Source organism: Trichoderma virens (genome assembly GCF_000170995.1).
Source record: "Trichoderma virens Gv29-8 chromosome Unknown TRIVIscaffold_6, whole genome shotgun sequence".
Classification (NCBI taxonomy): Eukaryota; Fungi; Ascomycota; class Sordariomycetes; order Hypocreales; family Hypocreaceae; genus Trichoderma; species Trichoderma virens.
In genome coordinates, this window is record NW_014013743.1 from 2,041,719 (window position 1) to 2,060,236 (window position 18,518).

Sequence of the window (18,518 nt, forward strand, 5' to 3'; positions counted from 1 at the left end):
TACAAAAAATAGTGTAAAATAGGGGAATCTTTAGAAAGCCATTTGTGATTCTTTGGTTTTCGTTCTTTTGTGTTTCTTTTTTTCCCTTTAGTTCTCGATGACAGTAGTCGTAGACAGTCGCTTGGTGGCCTCGGATCCTGAGGTGCTAATGGCGCTCAGGGTCAAGGATTGCACCGAGTAGCGAAGAGGCTTGGTACCGTCAGTCTGGTCCGGGGGGGTGTGAGGCTCGTCCGTAGAAACACGGCGTCCCAACTCGAACTCGCTGGTGTCATCGTCCTCAATCTCTGAGGGGGGAGCTGTGTCGAAGCTGGTGTCGGCAACAGAGGCATCTTCCTCCTTGTCCGTGGACGCATCGACGTCGGTTGCCGTCTCAACGTCGGTTGGGACATCAGCATCGGGTGCGACATCAGCATCAGCTGGGATGCCAGCATCAGCTGGGACATCAGCATCTGGCGCAATCTCCACATCATCAATAGGAACATGAACGTTGGTGGGGACCTCAGCGCTAGTTGGCGCATCAATGAGAGCATTGATAGTACGCTCCTGGCTTGGTTGACGGCTATGAGCTGTCTCCGTGTGCGTCTCCCCATGGGAAACGGGAACAACGCCGCCTCCTAGGCGAGCCCAGAACATTTGCTCTCTCAGACGCACGCTCTCCTCCCAAGCGGCCTTTTCGTTCTCTTCATCGTCGGCCCTCCAGTATCCATCCTTGACCATACGAAGGAATCCGAGGAACTGGCAGGTGGATCGAACGCGGACAGTGCAGTAACCGCAAAGAGGATATCGCTGGGCAGAGTCGGCTTCGCTTGTCCGGAAGCGGTAGTTGCGCAGGTACTCCGCATCTTTGCGAGACTCGCCGCACAAGGAACAAGGATAAAACTGCGGCTTGGGGGTGGGGAGGAAGCTTGGAGTCGTTGGTGGTGCCGGAATTGGCTCGACTACAAGCGAGCCATCGGCCATGGCAGCCAAGACGGTGCGACGAGCCAGCCATGACAGTCCTGGAGCGGCATCGAGGCGCAGCGTGGGCTCAACATCCTCGGTCAGGGCACGCTTGAAGAAGCGTGTCTCCTTGAGCTGAGGAATCGTCGAAGGGGTTGATGCGGCGCTGGTGATGGATGCGGCTGCGGCTGCGGTTGCGTTTGGAGACTGCGGCGTGTTGCTGTTGCTTGGGGCGAGGCTTGAAAAGGCGCTCAATGATGAGGTTGAGGCGTTGGAGAGGTGAGCGCTTGAGGTTGAGCCGCCAAGACCAATGAATCCGCCAATAGAACCAGCAGAGCCGCGGTTTCCAGGACGCTGATGAGAAAGGCGGGCAAGTGCGAGAAAATCCTCATATCCGGCGATATCGGTACGCAAGACAGGCTGGATAAGATGGGTAAGGCTGGTCGGAGGAGCCGGAGTATAGTGCGTCTCGGTGCTGTGTCCCGGGGCAGACGGCACCAACTTCTCAGGAAAAGATTGGTCTTCTTCCTTGGATTCGACGCCGGGAGTCGATGGGGTCGTGTTGTTGGTCTGGTCGTCGCGTTCCATCACCATAGTCTCGAGGACATGCTTTAGCTCGGAAAGCTGCTCTTGCTGCGACTTGAGAAGACTCTCGGAATCAGCGAGCTGAGCCTTGAGCTGATCGTTCTTCTTCTGCAAAACGTCATGCTGGAACTGAGCGTCTTCCTTGGCAGCAATGACCATCTTGTTTGCCTCTTCAAAGAGAGCCGTGGTGAGATTCTCCAGCTCCTGCTCAATCTTGCGCTTCTCTCTCTCTGTTTCTATTCTGCCTGTTGACTCTTCTGACAGCTTCTTTTCCAATGCCTTCTTCTCCGTCAGCCAGGCTTTTCGCTCGCTTTCCAGGGTCGTCCTGCGAATCCAGACATCGCCGGCCATCATCTCGCGTTGGGAGGCAATCTGAGCCTCCAACTCGCGGATGCGTCCGTGAGAAGTCTCCAGCTCATGACGAGTTGCTGATAGTGTATCATCAAGCGCGGTCTGGTGGTTGATGGCGTTGATGAGTTTTGTGCTGAGCGTAGCAACTTCGTCGCTGAGTCCGGGATGCTGAGAAATGGTAGAAGCACCATCGCTATCTTTTCTCTCTAGATCTGGGTGCGCAGTTGACGGTCTGTGTGCGCTGCTAGACGAGCTGACAGTTCGTGTTCGCGGATCGGGTATTGTGCTCATCTCGTGGGAGGGGAAGTATGAGGCGGCTTTTGACGCGAATGAAATTATAGGCAGGTTCGAAACTGACGGCGACTTGGGCGGCGGCCGAGGCCTGTACGATGACGATGACTCGTCGATAGTTCCTGGCACAGTTGATATTGACCGGAGATGGCTCAGGGATCTGGCTGATGATGAGGGAAAGTGCTGAGACCAGCCGGCAACGTGGATAAAGCTAAGGGATAAGTTGTTAGAGGTCGTTCCATCGCTTCTTTTCATCTCGCGGAGCAGAGATATTTGATTTAGAAAAAAATAGACAGGTAAAAAAGAGATATGATTAAGATGCGACGAGAGGCTGGAATGCGACAAGGTAAAACAGAAACTCAAAAATAAAAATCAAAAATCAAACGAGGTAATGATATGTTCGGAATAAACCGATGCAGGCAAAAATCATACAACTGGGGCGCGGCAGAGGGAAAGAGGGACGATGCATGCATGTATGACGTACGAATCCATAGTTGATGCTTCCTCGAAGCGAGGGCTGGTTGAGCCGAGAGTTTCCTTCCTTCTAGGCTGTCTGCCTCACTCGGTATTTTCGGCGGGCGATGCCGTCACTAATTATCGCCGTCCGCGTCTTCCGTATTCGTGTTCGCTGCGTCGCTGTCGGCGGAAGAAGAAATAGATGGAGAAAAAAATCCGGTTGGAAAGTCCTCCTGTAGAGGATGGAGGAAAAGAAGAGAGGAAGAGGTCTGATAAATGGGAGGACGACTGAGAAAAAGAGTTTGTCGAAGACGGGCTGAAAAGCTAGCAAGCTAGAGTCCAGCACTGGCTTGCCGCTGGCCGCAATCGGAATAATAAAAGGTCGTAGGTTGCAAAAAGTATGATATAGTGGACGGTACAGTAGGGTATAGTGCGAAAGGATGTACTATGCAGGTATCGAAAAGAAAAAGAATCCAAAAGGAAAGGCAGAAGAAGAAGAGCTGGGAAATGGCGCCAAGCGTTTTTGTGGCGTCGCACGCGCGCAGACGGTGTTGCGGAGGCCCGAATTGGGGAAAGAAAGTGAGCGAGAGGCTGATCTGATAGAGAGACCTAACAGAGAGTGACGGAGATCGACTGAGACTGCGACTGAGACTGGGAAGAAGCAGAAAGAAAAATCAAGGAACGAAGAGGCTAAGGCGGCGTCGACGGAAGCCGGATTACGGAGTAGAGTAATAAAGGAGGTCGGTCGGAAAAAGGAAGCGCGGCACGGTAGAGACAAGATTTGGCAGCGCACAAGCCAAGGATGTGCAATAAAAAACGGGCGTGGGAAGGGTGCCGAAAAAGGGTCTAGGGCGCGTATACGAGTACGGCGCCGTCTCGTAGCTGCCGCTGCGGTTTCTCTCCCTCGTGTCGTTTGGTGATGCTCGTGTTTGGTTTTCTTTCGCAAGAGGTTGATGTTGATATCTTGAACTTGTTGAGCCGCACTCGAGTGTGAGAGTATAGAGTACGAGTAGAGGAGGAGCGCAAGGCGGCTTATTGTGAGGGGTGCTTGCGGGTTCAAGAGGGAGCGGGCGAATACAGTAGCCTCTCCTGTGTCGTTTTGCCTTGTCCCCCCAATGGCGCCTTTTCCTTTGCGCGGGAGGCGAAAAAGGGCCGCCAGAACTGGTTTCTTTGGTCGAGCCGCACTGGACTACCCAGTACTTAGCAGGTACTAGTCGTGTGCTAGCTCCTGTGATGGTGCCAGTCTCCAGGTGGGCAGGATAGCAGAGAGCGGCAGCGCCACGCTCAAGCCTCGTTTCCGCCCAATGGAGTGGGCTTTTGACAAGGCCTGGTGGCGGAGTGTCACTCGGCAGAATTCGAGGCCCCGGTTCGATGTCTCTGCTCTTCTTGGTGATGCCGTGCCGAAGTGAGGAGAAGGACGACGAGAGGAGCGGCAGAAGGGGAAGCTGGGATGTGGATGATGTGAGATGAGATGGGGGAAGCAATCTTGGGAATAACGTTGGTTCTAGTAGCGTGTATATGTGCTTTGGCTTGGTTAGCTACGAGTTATGTACTGTACACTGCAATGATAGGTTGACGTGATGTCCAATGCACATACATACGTCAATCGAAAAGCGGCCCAGCCGATCTGGAGTTTGCCAGGTTTAGGCTTCTCCTCCTCTCGGTCGACTTGGTCTGCTGGCCTGGTTGGTTCTTTTATCGCCAAGGGCAGTTCTGGCCTAGCCGGTGGGGAATCTGATGCAGCAACGCAGCTCCACGAGGCACATGGATGCTTCGTACATCCAAGATAGCCGGGGCAAGGTGGAACAAGAGGCGAGTCAAGGGATCGCGCGTTTGCAGCAGGGTCCCCAGCTTTTTTGATGGCCGGCGGTTTGGCCTTGACAGCTGTGGCTTGGGGGAGTATTATGGCGTTGTTGTCCCTGTCAGTTCAGTAGGATTGAAGGGGGAAGAATGATGATACATGGAGGCTATCGAGAAATCAAAAAGAAGTAGTATTACAGTATAGAAGCCGGGGGAGGGGGAAAATGTGATGTGCTTTCGCTTAGGAACTGCAGATGCGAAAGTGCTCAAGCTACAGGCAGGTACAACCTGAAGGTGCGCGGTACAATACAAAAGCACCTCTTTGCTGCGACGCTCCCCGATAACCCTAACCCGCATTAGGCAGTACTTTCCAAAAAGACCGGATTGCCTTGCTGGATTGGGCAGTCGAAGCGAGAGAGAAATGATATCATGTGTGTTGTTTGTTTGTCTGTCTCTCACATCACTTTTGTTCCCTTTTCAGCTTGTACGAGTACATTTGATATTGTACAGTACAGGCTCCTCTTAATGTCAAGACAAGTCTCTGTGTCGAATCAACTACAAGCTGGAGAAGCTGAAAACAAATGACGAATGGCTGACGCTAAGGCCCGCTCCCGTATTCTGCCCATCAAGTTTACGGAGCACGCACTAGCGCTGCGTACTGGGTACTTTAGCAGCAAGGGAGCTGTGCAGCTAGCGCTCCGTATAGGCACATGTACCTTGTACCCGGCCGCTTGCGCAAATCTTGGCACTGGTCTCGATCTTTTTCCTTTTTCCCTTTTCCTTTTTTTCCTTTTTCCAATTTGATAAAATCAAATCACTCTTACTAGTACTATATCCCCCCTTGCAGAAAACACCATGACGGGCGGCTAAAGAGGTCAAAGCTCCCAAATGCCGTGCGGTAATATCGTACCTGTATCAGCTCAGGGAATGGGATGCCTCCAGAGTGACCTGCTGGGACCTGCAGCCATTAAAAGGAGCATGCAGCTGCTGAATACATCACATGTACATACATGTACTTACATGATTCCGACTCCATAATGGCACAGCAAGCTGCTGCTCCTTACAGCGCGTACAGCGCATCCAAGCCCTGTAAAAGCGCGTCAGGTGTTCCCAGATAACAGGGGTGGCCTAGGCCGACCCGCCTCTAGTCCGCCCCCGGCATCTTGCTCTTTGCCCTCGCTCGGCTTGGCTATGAGATACTACAGGTAATATTGACTGTCAGCCGTCGTGAAGCTTCAATTACCGAGTACAGTACGAGTATATGTACTCGTATGTGGTGTTTGTGTGCTGTATACTAGCCTATAGTAGCTCTTGCTGACTTCCATGTCTTGTATCACCAACTCCTTGCCTCGAACAACACATCAGACACACATTCATCCATTCGAGCAACCAACAGGAAGAGCAAGATGGGCCAATTGATTCAGCAGATTCTCCATAGCTCGGTCACGGAATCAATGTCACTCAAGCAGCATCACATCACAGCATCAATCAACAGATGGCCCCCCCTCCCGCGTTGCTACCCAACCGCTACAGCTCCAACTATTGTTCCCCGAACCATCAATAGAGGCCATCGTCACATCGTCCACTAACAGCAGGTGTCACTTGCTCGCACAAGTACTTACAATATGCAATACATAGCCTATAAACAACCTCAGCTGCGGCTGTGCCACTATTTGCTCGCTACCAACAAGTGCTTGCACGGAGCTTTATTAGATCCCATCAAATTATCCCCTTTGCAGCGCCCTCGACGAATCCACTACCTGAAACCGACGAGGATCATCAGGCACATTGCGCGCCCCCGTCTCGTATCACGTCAGTAGCAGGTACGAGGCCCTCGTCAAAACACAAAGCACAAAAGCATGCCATCATCTGCCTGCATAAGATATGGAACGGCTTACTCGACTTGCACGATCCCGAACTAGCCCGCTTTTACCTACAGCACTAGCACGAGTAAGCTGCCTTTCCCTTTCCCAGGGCGGCCAAGAGAGAGCAAAAACGGTGATCCCCCGTATCAGTATGGGCTTCGTTCTTCGTATGGCACCTCGTAATTGACCCATCAATAACCCCATCACACTGTACATACGAGATATCTGCTCGTAATCGTCCAAGCGCGCCGAGAGAAGCAATACTACGCCAGACAATAGCAAAACAACACAAACAAAATAGAGACGCGAATCAGATGAAGCTAACAAAAAGCTCAAAAATCGGAGCTCCCACGCCCAACGACTAGCTCCAAACTATCCGCCCAAATCGAATTGGCAGATTCAGGCACGCAGTTCAGATTCCAAACAAACAACTCGCCTTCCCCCGCACATTGGAAATCCTGCTACCATTACCTAGTAGATACATCCATGCACAGTAAGTACCGTTACCAGCATTACCTATTGTTGCAATGATTTCCCATTCCACGCAAGGGCCCTTGTGCTGGCCCTCGTCGCCCAATTTCCGTCATCATTTCGTGGCCGAGGGTGCCGCCTCGTTACTTAAGCAGTATTACTGATCATGATGACGAACATCACCACTGCCCAGTGCGAGTCTGGTCGCTCACTAATGCCGAGAAGAACAAAGGAAATTGGAAGAATTGAGGATTAGAAAAGCTAATTATGTCAAATATTATTACCGCAATCTGCTATACACATCTTCTCCCACGTGTGTGTTATCTACATGATTGCAAATCAATTTCCTTGCTGTGGCGCCAATATTCCTTGAGAAGTTGTTCTCATCAATACATCCGAACAAATGAAAGTGAATGGGGTATCTGAAATGACACGAGTGCTCCGCTGAGAAAGAGCTGGATCAGGATGAACAAATGAAAAGTGAGAAACACCCTTCCACATCGTACCATATATCCCCGTATAAACAATTATCGTATGCTTTATCAATCTTCCTTCCAGTCTGCAAATTCCGGCTCGCCAAACGGATTCCACTCTTGTCCAGGATAGCTCGTCGCGCTCATCTTGGGTTCGTAATCCTCTGGCTCGTAAAAGATCTTCTCCTCCTGTGATGCCAGCCTTATGGCTCGCTTTCGTGCTTCTTCCGTGTCTTCTAATTCTGCCATCACACCAGCGTTTACTGGTTTTATGGTGGCCTTGCCCGCTGCACTTGCAGAGCTTTCTGCCTGCTCGTTTGATGCTGACTGAGATGTGGCAGATGAGTTGCCGGCATCTCCAGCCACATTTGGTACCACCTTGGGCGTAGCCGCATAAAGGTCATCCTCCACCAGTTGCTGGGCTTTATCTACATCTATGCCAAGGTTCGAAGCCCGACTTGAATCATACGTTCCCTCTGGCTTCGGGCTGGGATCCAGATCAGGCTTCTGATCAGCCCCAACAGGCACAGCGGGACTCCGTGAAGCAGAGCGAGGACGGTCCATGACAGATAGATTTCCCTTTTCAGACGGCTGAGGGCTGCCTGGATGTGACATTCCCAGTATGCTGCCCATGCCACTGCCAGGTCGCGGTGGCTCAGCTCTGCTATTCTGGCTACCTTGGGAATTGTGTCGATTATGCCGGCTCGATTGCGTATTGAATGATTCAGGGCTCCGAGGACTGAGGTAGTCGGATCGTGAGTCAGATGGAGCTCTCATATGAACAGGACCTCCATTCTGTGGGCCTTGAGCCATTCGGGGGCTTCCTTGGAATTGGGTTGGCTGAGATTGCTGAGGCTGCTGAGAAATGGGTGGGGGGTGGCCACCTTGCCATTGTCGTTGCATCTGCGGATGGGGATGTTGCTGCATTTGCTGCTGTGGTGGTAGGGGGCCGAACTGGCGTCGAACGTTCGGGTGATATGGCGATGGCACCGTTATGCCCTCGCCATGTACCGCCGTATATCCTCTGGGGATGGGGACGCTTTCATAACGCGGCTCTGATGACCGCGTCTGGTTTCGGGGGGGAGCATTCTGTTGAGCCGGCCCAGGAGGCATAGTCTTTGCTCTGGGCATATTGGGTGGCTGCATAGATGGCTGCAAGTACTGGTTGTTAGCAGGCATAGCATTAGGCCGTGGCCCCTGCAACTGTCCTGGTTGCGGCTGATATCCCTGAGCATGAGGCTGTGGGATCGGGTTTGGAAGCTGCTTGGAGCTGGAAGATGGTTGGACATTGCCCTGGTTTTGGCTAAGTTCCGGTTGCTTCGATGTACGTCTCAGAGCGCCTAGCAACTTATTGCCCTTGATCTTGTCTCCCACAGCAGTCTTGTTCTGGCCCTGGTTCATGTTTTGTACCGGTTGTTGCTGCTGTTGCTGCGGCTGCTGCGGCTGAGATCTTTGGGAAATCTGCTCGCTCACTCGATTTTTGAGTCCTTTCCATCGCGATCCCTGGCCATCTTTCTGCTGTGCAGCAGCGTCTGGAGGCTGTGTAGACGCTCGTCCGAATGGTCCAGGAAGCCCTGGGAAAAGGTTTTGTGGTCCAGATTGGACTTGATATACCGGGGTTGATGCCTCTGAAGCAATGGACGCATTAGAGGCGCTTACCGACGGCGGATATTGAGGCCGCAACTGTTGTGCGGGATGCTGCTGTAAGGGATGTTGATGCTGTACGAGATGCTGCTGCGGCACAGGTTGCTGTTGTAAGGGATGCTGCATGGGATGCTGCCGTTGTACGGGATATTGCTGCTGTACGGGTTGCTGTTGTGTTGCTTGGATGCTGGCAAGTAGTGGTGATGACGGCGTAGAGAGTTGCCGCTGCCCTGCTGTATCAACGGGCCGCTGCTGGGATTCAGGTCTGGTTTGAGACCGAGGAGTAGCTGGCGGATCAACGCTCTGCGTCTCTGGCAGCTTTACTGTCGCCAAAGCCGGCGAGTGCAGTTGTTGATGCTGAGACACTGGTGTTGCAGCTTTGCTCGATACTTCAGACTTTGTAACTTGCGGTGACGGTTCCGGTGATATTGCCACGCTCTCTTCTGTTTGGTGTACAGAACTTCCTTCTTGCTGGATAGACTTGACATCCGATTTCTCACGAAGCGAAGAAATCGATGGGAATGAGTGGACTGACGGTGGCACATTATGGTGGATGGCAGAAAGTCCGACATTGTCAGCATCCGCAGTTGCAGGAAGAGACGCTTCAGGAGGGGGTGTAATCAAAACCCCTTCAACCACCTCGCTATGCTCAGAGGCATTGCTGTGCGATTGGACAGGGCCTTGCTCCTCTGTCTTAGAGGTGGACACGATGGATATATCTGGAGATACCGTCTGCGATCTCAGAACTTCCTCTTCGCTCACATTATCTCCCTCGAGCTGGAGAGCTGCCAGCTTTTCCTGAAAGATGTATTCTTGAACCCTGGGGGTCTTTTCATCCATTGCCGAGTCCAATTGGGATTCAGGAGGAGTTTCCAAACCCCCGTTGCCGGAAGAGTTTTGGCCCTCTGTAGCAGCAGTATTCACATTCTGCACGGGCACTGGAGCCTCAGTCGCAAGAGGTGGTAAACGAGTCTGAGGATGCTGTCGCTCTGAATCCTGACTGATGCCCTGTGGTAGCTGGTTGAACTGAGGGGATGCCAATCCTGTCGGGGCTGCTGCCCTCTCCTGGCCTCCAACTGAAGTGGGTAGCGGAGAGATCTGCTGGGTTTGAGGGTCCATAGGACCAACAGAGAAGGCATTATGATTGCCAAACTGTCTCTGCGGGGGGGGTTCTAGCGCACGCTGCGGTTGCTGCTGCTGCTGCTCCTCATAACGGTAATTCTGAAATGATTCTTCCAAGCCCAAACTAGACATGGAATCCAGAGGGTCCGATGTAAAATCCAAAGATGGCAGTTGCATGGGCGGTCGATCAGGGATAGCAGCTTTTTGATTGAAAGCTTGGATGTTTTGCCCTCGCTCGTCGTTCTGCTGCCGGGGCATAGCACCCAATGACGCACGATCCTGACGTGAGCGACCAAATAGGCCAGCAATGCCTGACACCTTGGCAATATCAGATATTCTTCTCTTGTGCGGATCTCGGCCGTCGCCACCAGACTCAAGTGCTGAGTTGGAAGTGGACGAGCGAGAGAAGTTACCCGGACCTATCTTGTGCTGTCCGCCGCCACCAAAGAGGGAGCGCTTACGATCCTCGCGGGGGTCAACGGGTGGCTCACCTCCAGCAGATCGTGTATCCCGCTGGCGTGCTTGGTGGCCTGGGTCGTCTTCCTTCCGAAGTGGCTGGTCCGAGGAAGGACGGCCGGAAAACCCAAGGAAACTGGCTCGCTTCTTTCTACGATCCGATGTATCCTCCGTTGTTACGCTGATATCGGACACCTCATCTCCTCGAAGCTGTATAGATGGCGGTCTAGGCTCAGTAATAGAGCTCCGGCGTTCTCTTGAGGTTGCTCTCGCAATTCGAGTCCCAATCTCTTTGAAGAGGCCCGAATTCCTTCTGCGCCCACGCTCATCGGCCTCTGGTCCTCCTTGTTGCTGCCGTATAGGCGCCGCTCCCTCTCTTGGCTGGCGGCCTTGCATCTGGGGCGGGTATCCTTGGCCTCGACCAAATTGTCGTGGGTCTTGTCCTGGAAGTGAAAACAGCTCCGGATAGCGCCGAGCAGACGATGGAGGCACATCGCTTCTGAATCGCCCGGGAGGCCCCTGAGCGAGAGGTACTGGAGCTGCAGGGAACTCCAATCCAAGCTCTTTATTGTAGCCATGATACATATCCTGCTGCGAAAAGTCTGTGCCGGAGCGCTTTTTGGTTAGGTGAAGCGGCTCAGTTAGATGGCTCTCTTCCAGCTTCCACGGACCTGCGGGAGGGAGTTTCTGGACTAGGCTACCAAGCATAGGCGCGCCTTGACTAAGTTGAGGGTTTGGTCCACCAGGATATTGCTGCTGCGGCTGTTGTTGTAGCTGCTGCTGGTGAGGATGATGACCTGCATGGGAGAAATGTTGCTGGCCAAATTTAGGCTCAGCACCCGCGGCCACCGGTACTCCTTGCGCGGGTTGAGGAGGGAGGGCCCTTTCATTGCGTTCCCCTTGACTCGCACCCGTCACGACCTCTGAGGGATGTATCGACGCGTCAATGCCGCTGACTGGAGAGAGGGGAGGAGCATCAAAGTCCCCACCATCGTCACCATCTTCGTCGTCTAGGGAGAAGCGTTCTGTGGCCCTCCGTGCTTTTGATTTTGTGCCAAATGTTGAGCCTCTCCTGATGGGTGGCAGACCGATAAAGGATGAGTTGCGCTTTGGCGCGTCCGAGCTATCCAGGGGCTGGCTCTGCTGTTGTCGCGCCTGCTCGTCGTTTGCAGCCATTGCCCTAAATGACATGGACAATCTCTGAGCCTGACTTTGTTCACCCTGATGCTGAACCATGACCCAATCATCCGGCGTCACCATATCTGGATTCAAGTCGGAGATTCTTTGGCCAGCGGGGAATACGTTCTCCTCCTGCTCTGCTGACACATAAGCCCCGTGGAGGAAGGAATTGGCGATGACTAAGTCGTCCGATCTGACGTGTTCATCGCCAGGCGGCTTCACAGCTGACGGGTCGAGGGCGGGCGTGTCATTTGAGACACTCCATGGAAAGGCGGATCCAGGGCCATCTGCGGCGTTCAAGGGGGAGACCGGGGACGGGTCGGGCAGCTGTGGCGGTGTCGTGGAGATGTCGCTGCTGGAATGTGGGGCAGCATCATCTTCACGAGGTCTTGGCTCGAGACTGAACCGCCATGTCGAGCGTCGTTGCGCTTTGTTGGGTATCGGATGGTCCGGAGGGATCGTATCGACCTAGTTGGAGAGAGAAGACAACATTAATATTGATTCATCACATCATGAGAAGCTCAAAGGGATGTGGATGTGGATGTGGTCCATGGGCAAGGGAGGAGGGTGGGTGCATGAGTGTGCAGGTCTGTGCATGTCTGTGCATATATGGGTATGGATATGTATGCAGAGAAGGGGGAAGGGCAAGGGGAGGTGTATGCGGGAAAATGGGTATCTGAAGGGATCAAAGACAAGTAACAGAGCGTCGAAAAAAAAGGCAAAAGAGAAAGTTGCCGTGTAATTCCTATCTCGTATGCCACCGTCACATCATGATGCCCCATTTTTAGTCCCGTGTAAAGGAAGGGCGGGTACAAAACATCCTCAATCTCAGAGCATCATTCAAGATAACCAATCGTATCAAGAAGAGTAAGCGTAAAAAGTGAGAAGGAGAAGAAGAGAAGAGAAAAAAAAAGTATTATTCAGTCGAGGGAAGAGGAAAGAGGGCCCACTCACTGCGAGTAGGGTTCTGGAGAAAAAATCAATCAATGAAATACCTTGTCCCCGCTTCCGCGCAGTTTGCTTTTGCCCTTGCTCAACAGTCCCTTGCCCATCTTTCCAGCTGAATGCATGAACTCCTTGCTCTTTGTGCCAATCTGGTTGCCCGAATGCCCAAACGCACTGCCGGACATCTGAGATGGCATCGACAACCCACCCAACCTCGAGCGGCCACCACCGCTACCACCTCCACCTCCGCTTTGTGGCACAGACGTGCTTGGCGAGCTGGCGTTGAGATACTGCTGGTAATAAGGCTGTTGGCTCGAGGGCTGAGCTCCTGCTGGCAAGGAGGCGTTGTTACTTGACCGAGGCGTCATCTGGCCTCCCGGAGCAGAGATGGAGGCCGAAAGCTCGGGATGCTCCGTGGTCAGATATACAAGCCAGCTCTCCAAGCCGGAATCTCTTGCCGCCAAGGCCTCGCGTGCTTCGTTGTATTTTGCTATCCTCTCCGACGGCGTCGACAAAGCCATGATATCCCGGAAGTTCATGGCTTTGGCCTGTGCAAGTGGGTTTGCATTAGGGGCAGGGGCTTGTGGAGCGGGCACAGACGCTGCAGAAGTCGGTGAAGACACGGCCGGGTGAGAATCCGAAGCTGGAGGTGGAGATGCCGTCACCAAACTGACGGAGCCCTGGTCAGCGAGCAGCTTGTCGTCGGCAATGGACATGCGCGCTTGTTCACGGGCAGTGGTAGAAGGTTTATCACTGATCACAGAAACAGACACTGGAGAAGGAGGCTCGGGAAGCGACGAATCATGCCCCGGGAAACTGCCGGATGGATTGGATGTCTGAAGCACCAGGGCACCCAAGCCAGATCCCGCCGCCGTTGTTGGTGCCTGCGATAGCTGGGATACAGGGCTATGGCTACGAGATTCGGTGCTCAAGTTCGTCACGGATGGCTCAAATGGTTGACCGGATGGCCCAGTGAGATGGACTGCAGGAGCGGCAGAGTCATCACTGGTTGGCTGAGCTTGTATGGGAGTCTGAGCCAGAGTTGTGGGAGTGTGGCGCTCCTCTTCAGCCTCCCAGGAAAACCTTCGTCTAAGGGATGATTGTGGCTCCTGTTGATCCTCTTGCTGCTGCTGCGGCTGAGGTTCCTGTTGTCGCTCTTCTTGGGGCAATTGCTGGGACTGCTGAGGAGAGAAAATCGTATCAAACGTTATCGTAGCTGCCTCTGGCGGAGAGGTGTTATCGGTTGATAATTTCAAACCAGATTGAGCTGAAGGAGCGGGAAGCGTCTCAGTAGCGGCTGGTGTGCTCTGGAGGTTCTCAGTTGGCGGCACTGGCGCATCCTCATGGCCCGGGCCCGAATCTCCTGCTGTATCCGCCCAGTAACTATCATAGTCCATAAGAGTGTAACTGCTCTCCCTAACGGCGCTCCGGCCCTCCGGAGGATGCAGTTGGGGACCATCGCTGAGCTTGACATCAGCAGGAGTTGCACCCGAGGGGCTAAGAGTCCGCATAATCTCGTCACTAAGCACGTCGTTTTCTTTCAACGGGCTGTCCTTTATGGGAGACGAGGAGTCTGTGCCATAAGTCTGCACTCTTTGGAATGACGGAGGAGCTTCAAAATCCGGCAATGGCTCTCCCCTGTGGGGCTGAAGAGGCTCTGTGGGAGTGATTTTGGTTCCTTGCGAGTCAAAGGGAGCCGCAGCGGACGGTTGGGGGCTAGGAGTTCGCAATGGTGGAATGACTGGAATGTTTCTACCAGGGAATAGGCTGTTGGGCTGAGAGAGAGGTGCACCTCCAGGAGCTTCTGACTGGTCTTCGTCCTCGGCTGGCACTGCGGGAGGCTGCCAACGAGATTCTGCAGTAGTAGCTGCGGGAATAGCAGCAGCGGGTTCGTCTCTATTCCCCTGATCTTCACTGATAGGAGCTTGCTTCAAAAAGTTGTTGTTGCTCGATGAGGAGGCAAAGAGGTCAGTGCCAAAAGCGGACATGCGAGCAAGGTCCGGCAACTTGGGACTAACAGACATTCTCCCACGATCAATCCCAGCTTGGGACTCAAAATCGGGACGGATTCCTTGGTTGTCTTGATGATCCCCGTGAGAGGAATCGTCGTCCCTTTCCCAGGTATCGCGCCTGTCCTCACTAGACAGCGGCTTTGGAGCAGATACAGTGGATTGGTCAGGTCCAGAGCTCGGGGGAACAGCAGGAGCCAATGCTAGTGTCTCATGGGCCTTGTCATCCTCCAGACGACTGTAATTGTCAGGCGAGTAAATGACGGGGGGAGGTTGGTCTGCAGGAGGTGGTGGTGGTGGTGCGGAAATTTGGGGAGACACGGAGCGATCAACAACTGGAGGTGTAGATGTGGGCTTTATAGCCTGCTCGAAGCTGGAAGAGCGTGACACATCATAGCCGCCGGGAGCTTGTTGCTGCTGTTGGATTTGTGAAGGCAGCTGAGCAATGCCGGCTAGCGACAGATTGCCGTCGCCTTCACGTCCTTGGAAAGCAGCCACGGGTTGAGGTGATACAACATGGCCGCTGGCAATCGACTCCGAGGCGCTACGAGTCAAGACGTCTGATACGACAGGCGAAGTAACTCCAATCCGCGGAGGCTGGTTTGCTGGTGGCACAACGGGAGATTGCTGCTGCTGCTGCTGGACTTGTGTTCGCAGAGACGGCAGCGCACTCAAACTCGAGGCTGGGCTGGGAGTATTGTGGCGAGAGTGTAGCAGGTCGGTGCCAGAGAATGTGCGCAGCGAGGGGTTGATTGGCGGAGGCGGAGGAGCTTCATGATCAGACTCTTCGTCGTACTCGTCAGCTCCCCAGTCGTCGCCGTCATAGCTCTGGACCTTAGCCTCGACCCATTTCCTCGTCTTCTTGCGGCTGACGTTGACCTGGTAGGTCGTCGATTGACTTTGCGGGTTTCTGTACGCCAAAGTTTGTCAGTGGAAAATGCCGAAAAAGTGTGTTGCGAGGGAGCAGCCATACAGAGAAGTCTGAGCACGTTTCACTGGGTGATTGTGCGAGTCCTCCATTGCGTCTTGGTCAGGATGCGAAACCTTCTAAGATCTATAGCAAAGCATGCTTCCACAAAGAAAGCACACGAGGCTGCGCGATGCTTTCGCCCTTTCCAGGCGGAATGCCGGCTCCAGCGACACTCTGGACAGGCAAACAATCAGACAAGGGAGATGGCGGCTGGTGTTTTGCGATTGCGAAAATTATTACTTGAAGCGGAGAAGTCGTCGGTAAGGGCCCTGAGAAGCTGCCCCAAGAGAAGACGCCGGCAATACAAATTATTGTTACCACAAAGACGGACAGGCGCTGCGATCAGAGATCGACACAGTTGGTGAGGAGGAGGAGAGAGAGGAAGAAGCGCGCGGATCGTCGTGGCACTTTGAGGCCAATGCTCCTGCTTAGTACAAGGAGAGCAGGTGATAGCAGTGGTACTACGGGCAAGTACTCCATCCCGTAGGTACAGGAAGGTACACTGAAATGTTTCTTCCAAGGCAATATACCAGAGGCTGGCGCGTCAACCCGCTGTGGCTGGTGGGTGAGTACACGCTTGAACGATGGCGAAAGCCGCCTGGCTGCGTAGCTGGTACTCTGTAGGACAAGGGCAGCTGCAGGATTATGCAAGTAGAGGCTACATAGACATAGAGATCGATGATCCTCCTCGCAAGTCGCTGTGGCTATGCTCTTCCCCCAGCTCCCGTGGCCCACCCCTAAGGCCCAATACGAGCAAGGACAACCCAAGTAACTCTCCATACTGCTGGGCCCGTAAGGATACTTGGGCCACCGTCCACTGATATTCCACGTGTGGCGCCTCGCAATCAGAAGCAACGTGGATTCATCAAATCTCCCTGGCGCAACTAGCCGACGAAACCATCCAACTCTCTCAACCATCATTTGACGGCTTCGCTCCTTATACCTTTTTCGAGTTACGTCTTACTCTGTCCAGAGCCTCTTTTAATTAATTCATCCTTGCCGCCATCAGCTGCTTGGATCGCCCATTTCCGACCCGAACCGAATACCTGGTCCCCTAGTCCAAGCTGTCCAGAGTTTAAAGTCCGATTTTAATATTCTACATCCGGTGGAAGACTAATCAACGAGAGCTGCAATCTTGCTGAGATTGCTGCATCATACTTACCCCGGCTAGCCACCTGATCTCGATCCTAAGGCTTGCTTACCCAGGGGGCCCCTCGAACGCACGCGCGGGAAACAGCCCTACCAATCTCGTCCTCTCAGTTACAGTCGCCAGACGCGCTGGTCGCAGTCCGGATCCATCAAGTCCCCCAGCAAATCAACGACGAACAAGATGGCTGTCGCATCTATTCAGGACCGAACCGCCGAGTTCAAGTCGGTTCTGGCCCAGGCCCAGCGTCGTCAGAATGCGAACAAGGTGGGCTCGCAGAGGAGATCGCTGCTCAACGACGCGCAAAAGTCTGCGGCAAATGGAGATGCCCGGGCGAGACGATCAGACTTTGCCAGAAAAGCGGCAGAGATTGGAAGAGGCATCTCGGCTACCATGGGCAAGCTTGAGAAGTTGGCGCAACGTGAGTGGCGATATGCTGGCTGGAATAGAATCATGGCATTGAATTTTCAAACTGACATTATACGCAGTCGCAAAGCGCCGCACTCTCTTCGACGACCGGCCCGTAGAAATCAACGAGCTTACATTCGTCATCAAGCAAGACTTGTCATCGCTGAACCAGCAGATCGGTGCCTTACAGACGATGTCGAAACAGCAGCACCCCAAGGCTGACCAGGAGGGCGAGCACAACAAAAACGTGGTGTACCTGCTGCAGGGCAAGTTGACCGACGTCTCGGTGAATTTCAAGGATGTGCTAGAGGCCCGAACAAAGAACATCCAGGCCTCGAGGTCACGTACCGAGAACTTTATATCCTCGGTGTCTCAGCATGCGCAGCCATCGCTACAGCAGTCTGCCTCGCCCCTGTACGGAACTCCAAACCGAGCATCGCCTGCGCCTGGCAACGACACCCTCTCGCTGAACCCGGGTCCCATGGGTGATCAGCAACTGCTGATGATGGAAGAGGCCAGCACTACCAACACGTATATTCAGCAGAGAGGAGAGGCCATCGAGGCCATTGAGAGAACAATCAACGAACTGGGAGGAATCTTCAGCCAGCTAGCCACCATGGTTTCCGAGCAGAGCGAAATGATTGAGAGAATCGACGCCAACACAGAAGACGTCGTGGACAATGTAGAGGGAGCGCAGCGCGAACTGATGAAATACTGGTCGCGAGTATCGAGCAATCGATGGCTAATCGCCAAGATGTTTGGAGTTTTGATGATTTTCTTCTTGTGAGTGTTTCTTTCTTCATACGGCATTGCAATGTGTTTTAAGAAACTAACTGGGGTTGTTCTTAGACTATGGGTTCTGGTCTCTGGGTAGAGAATGCAATTGGATTATAGACGACGCAGATGCAGCTGTACGGATACCACAGGACGGTTACGTTATTTTCCCCCGTCCCTTTTCTTCTTTTTTCTTCAACATGTATCATGTGTCTCGATGTATAAGGATCTTCCATGTTTCCCATGCTTGTTCTTTCTTTCTTTTTTCTTTCTCTTTCTTAACTCTTCAAGGCATCGCAGACTCTGTTGTAGAATTAGAGGCACAGGGCAGCGGTATCAAGGAGGTGTTTGAGAATCAACACGGCGTTGTTGGCACCAGGAACTGCTTTGTCTTTATTGCGTGTTTCTCCACCTTTGTTACGCTACCGACCTCGAAAATTTTGTAATAATAAAACCCCCCGGCCTTTCATGTGATAATACCGCATACATACATGTGCATACAAGCGTACCTTAAGAGCGTGCATGACGTTGGCGTTGATGGGCTCAACGATCGATCCGGTTCAAACAAGCAATGGATAAATACACCGGTTTTCCGCTTGCCGCCTCTTCGGCCGAGAGCAACCCGAAGCGTAG

The 18,518-nt window shown here is 53.2% G+C and overlaps 3 protein-coding genes across 3 annotated transcripts; 1 reads left to right on the forward strand and 2 right to left on the reverse strand.

Annotated features, from left to right (window-relative positions):
• Window positions 1-105: 105 nt before the first annotated feature.
• Window positions 106-2,364, reverse strand: TRIVIDRAFT_114389 (uncharacterized protein; the record flags this gene model as incomplete). The annotated part of the gene is made up of 3 exons (XM_014101453.1): window positions 106-252; window positions 466-2,077; window positions 2,126-2,364. Coding segments are annotated over 3 exons (1,998 nt in total), but the record flags the coding sequence as incomplete, so codon positions are not given.
• A 4,936-nt stretch (window positions 2,365-7,300) lies between these two features.
• TRIVIDRAFT_221981 (uncharacterized protein) lies at window positions 7,301-15,606 on the reverse strand (the record flags this gene model as incomplete). Its single annotated transcript, XM_014101454.1, has 3 exons — window positions 7,301-12,100; window positions 12,628-15,496; window positions 15,560-15,606. 3 exons carry the CDS (start codon window positions 15,604-15,606, stop codon window positions 7,301-7,303), a joined length of 7,716 nt encoding a protein of 2,571 aa, XP_013956929.1.
• Window positions 15,607-16,641: 1,035 nt separating this feature from the next.
• TRIVIDRAFT_71193 (uncharacterized protein) lies at window positions 16,642-18,062 on the forward strand (the record flags this gene model as incomplete). The annotated part of the gene is made up of 3 exons (XM_014101455.1): window positions 16,642-17,124; window positions 17,192-17,894; window positions 17,961-18,062. 3 exons carry the CDS (start codon window positions 16,887-16,889, stop codon window positions 17,983-17,985), a joined length of 966 nt encoding a protein of 321 aa, XP_013956930.1.
• Between the last annotated feature and the right edge of the window lie 456 nt (window positions 18,063-18,518).